Here is a 2,784-nt window from a genome sequence, read left to right as displayed (position 1 = left end):
AAATGCTGAAGCCACTCAAATTCTATCTGCCATTAAAACTACAAGCATTAAAAAATGAATGTAATTTTGAGATCATATAAATGTTTCATAATGCTCTTATTGTTGTTATATATTGTTCTCTATTTTATTTGTTCCCGTATGTTTATTGTTTAAAATGGTTATTGGGAGGAAACAGAACTACAGTCTTCAGGCACTTCAAATTAAAAGCCTGATTATAATCAAATTACTTGAATTCTTAATATAATCMAAACTTTAATACAGATTTTGAACTTTATTCAGCTGAAAGTTTATAAAACAGCAAAGCAAATTAGTGCTTTTTAATTWATCTGTATAATTAACTTTAGTGTGTTAAACGTTTACAGTGTTAGCAAAAGTGCTAAATGGCCAATTAGCGTTTTAGCAGCAGCGCAGCAGCTCTGCCTCTTTGTTGGTATTAATTTATCCCCGTAGCTCATGAACTGATGGCACTTTGTGTCTGAATGTTTGGGTTTGTGAGCTGAAGATTCATCCTCCTCTTCCTCACTGGTGAAGGCTGAACTGGTTTAGATTCATGTGTTCATACTGAAGCTCACCAGTTGAATGCAGGCCTTTCAAAGTTTACATCCCTGCTGTRTTTGCAGCTTCATTCGTTTTAAATATTTCTGTTTTTCTGCACTGTTGTAAATAATCTGACTTCTGAGTCTGAAAATGCTCATTTTCTCCATCTAATTTAAGGGAAGTCTGAGTTGTACCTTTAGTCTGATGTATTTCTGATAACTAGAGTAYTTTTGTGTTTTAATCTTGTTCCATATTGTTACTCGTCTTGTTACTTATTATTACTCATATTTTGATGAATTTTTCCAGTGTTTGACCGATAAAGGATAYTTTTATTCTACCTGGTCACATGAGCAACAGATGCCTTTAAACCTTCTCAGCTGTCCTGTCTGCAGTCAGAAAACAGGAAGTGACATCATGCTGTCACCAGTTTCTGTCCATAGCTGATCGCTATGTGAACTTAATGTGGAAATAACAGAAGTGATGCTACCTTGAAATATTCTGCAGTCGTGAACGGATGTTAAAAAGCTTCAGCAGCAGAATGACTGACCTCCTGACATTATTCATCTAAACCTACCTGAATGTGTCAAACAGTTCATGAAACCCTCCCAACCCACCAACACCAGGAGAAGTTACATACCTTCAGTGAATTCATTCTGAAATATAATGGAGCGCGTCGCCAAGCCGTTAATGTAGCCATAGAGATTATCATCAGCGGAGGTCAGATCTCTGAAACTGTCAGCTTTCAGCACAAAGCTTTTATCTGTGGCCACCTCTTCCAGCTCTGCAGCAGCATCGGCACCGACCGCCACCCCTAAAGTGACCACGCCGGCCCTGATGAGGGCCCGGTGGCCGGCGCCGGTGTCGTCACTGGACGCTCCGGCACTGATGACCACCAAAACCTGGGGCGCGCCCTCCTCTGCCCGGCCTCCGGCCGACTCGCCCAGCAGGCTGTCAGCCACCTCCTCCAGGGCCGCCCCCAGGTTGGACTCATCATCGCCCGAGAAGCTCAGGCCCTTCACCGCCTCCAGGACCGACGACTTCTCATAATAGCTATTCAGATAGAACTTTATTTGTGGGTCGGCGTTGTACTGGACCAAGGCCACCCTAATGCCGTCCCTGCCCACAGACAGGCGCTCAACGATTCTCGTAACCAAATCACGCACATAGGGGAAGTTAGCTGCTCCAACGTTCAGTGATCCATCAATTAAGAATATTAGGTCAGATGAATCTGGTGCTTTAAGGAGAGAAAGAGAAAAAACAGAACAAATGGAAATAGTGAAAGTAAATAATCTAGTGAGACAAAGACATCAACCGAGTTAGAAAATCACTGCATGTGTGACGAAACATCCAGAGTGAATGAATCAACAGAACATCATACTGCATGTAGGCTGAACCAAGGAGGATTCCTGCAGGCCACCTGCCAGTTTCTCCGTTTGTTTAGCTGTTTCCATGGCGATGAACATCCCTGCCCACAGATTGATGTGTAAAGCTACACAACTACAACATAAAGTGTTTTACAGGTTTCCTAACGACGCTCTGAGGTGCACCGTCTGTGGAAACTCACACCTGAGCTGTTCGAAACACGTTTCATCTCAACTAGAATATTGTTCATTAAACATGTTGTTATTATTATGTGACTTTATTAAACGCCAGATATTTTTTATCCATTTTGGCTTTCAGATGGCAGCTGCCAAAAGCTCTGAATATTCAGAGGATTTTAACATCAGCCTGTGTGAAACTTTCTCCCTTTGTTCTGGAGTAACCTGTCATGAGGTAACCTGTTATGAGGTAACCTGTCATGAAGTAACCTGTCATGAGGTAACCTGTCATGAGGTAACGTGTCATAAGGTAACCTGTTATGAGGTAACCTGTCATGAGGTAACCTGTCCTCGGTTAACCTGTCGTGAGGTAACCTGTCGTGAGGTAACCTGTCCTGAGGTAACCTGTTCTGAGGTAACCTGTCCTGGGGTAACCTGTTCTGAGGTAACCTGTCCTGGGGTAACCTGTCCTGAGGTAACCTGTCCTGGGGTAACCTGTCGTGAGGTAACATGTCATAAGGTAACCTGTCATGAGGTAACCTGTCATGAGGTAACGTGTCATGGGGCAACCTGTCATGAGGTAACCTGTCCTGGGGTAACCTGTCATGGGGTAACCTGTCCTGGGGTAACCTGTCATGGGGTAACCTGTCATGGGGTAACTTGTCCTGGGTTAACCTGTCCTGGGGTAACCTGTAATGAGGTAACGTGT

General features: G+C 43.4%; 1 protein-coding gene across 1 annotated transcript in view; it reads right to left on the bottom strand.

Annotated features, from left to right (window-relative positions):
- Positions 1–2,784, bottom strand: part of col6a3 (collagen, type VI, alpha 3) — a 30,202-nt gene that overhangs the window by 11,293 nt on the left and 16,125 nt on the right. Inside the window, exons 3-4 of the mRNA XM_017309507.1 lie at positions 1,175–1,771; positions 1,025–1,035 (exon numbers count right to left, since the gene is read on the bottom strand). Of these exons, the coding sequence (XP_017164996.1) occupies positions 1,025–1,035; positions 1,175–1,771 (608 nt within the window). The remainder of the gene's footprint in view (positions 1–1,024; positions 1,036–1,174; positions 1,772–2,784) is intronic.

Source organism: Poecilia reticulata, linkage group LG2 (assembly GCF_000633615.1).
Source record: "Poecilia reticulata strain Guanapo linkage group LG2, Guppy_female_1.0+MT, whole genome shotgun sequence".
Taxonomy (NCBI): Eukaryota; Metazoa; Chordata; class Actinopteri; order Cyprinodontiformes; family Poeciliidae; genus Poecilia; species Poecilia reticulata.
Note: the sequence above shows the minus strand (reverse complement) of the source record. Positions and strands in the feature narration are given on the sequence as shown.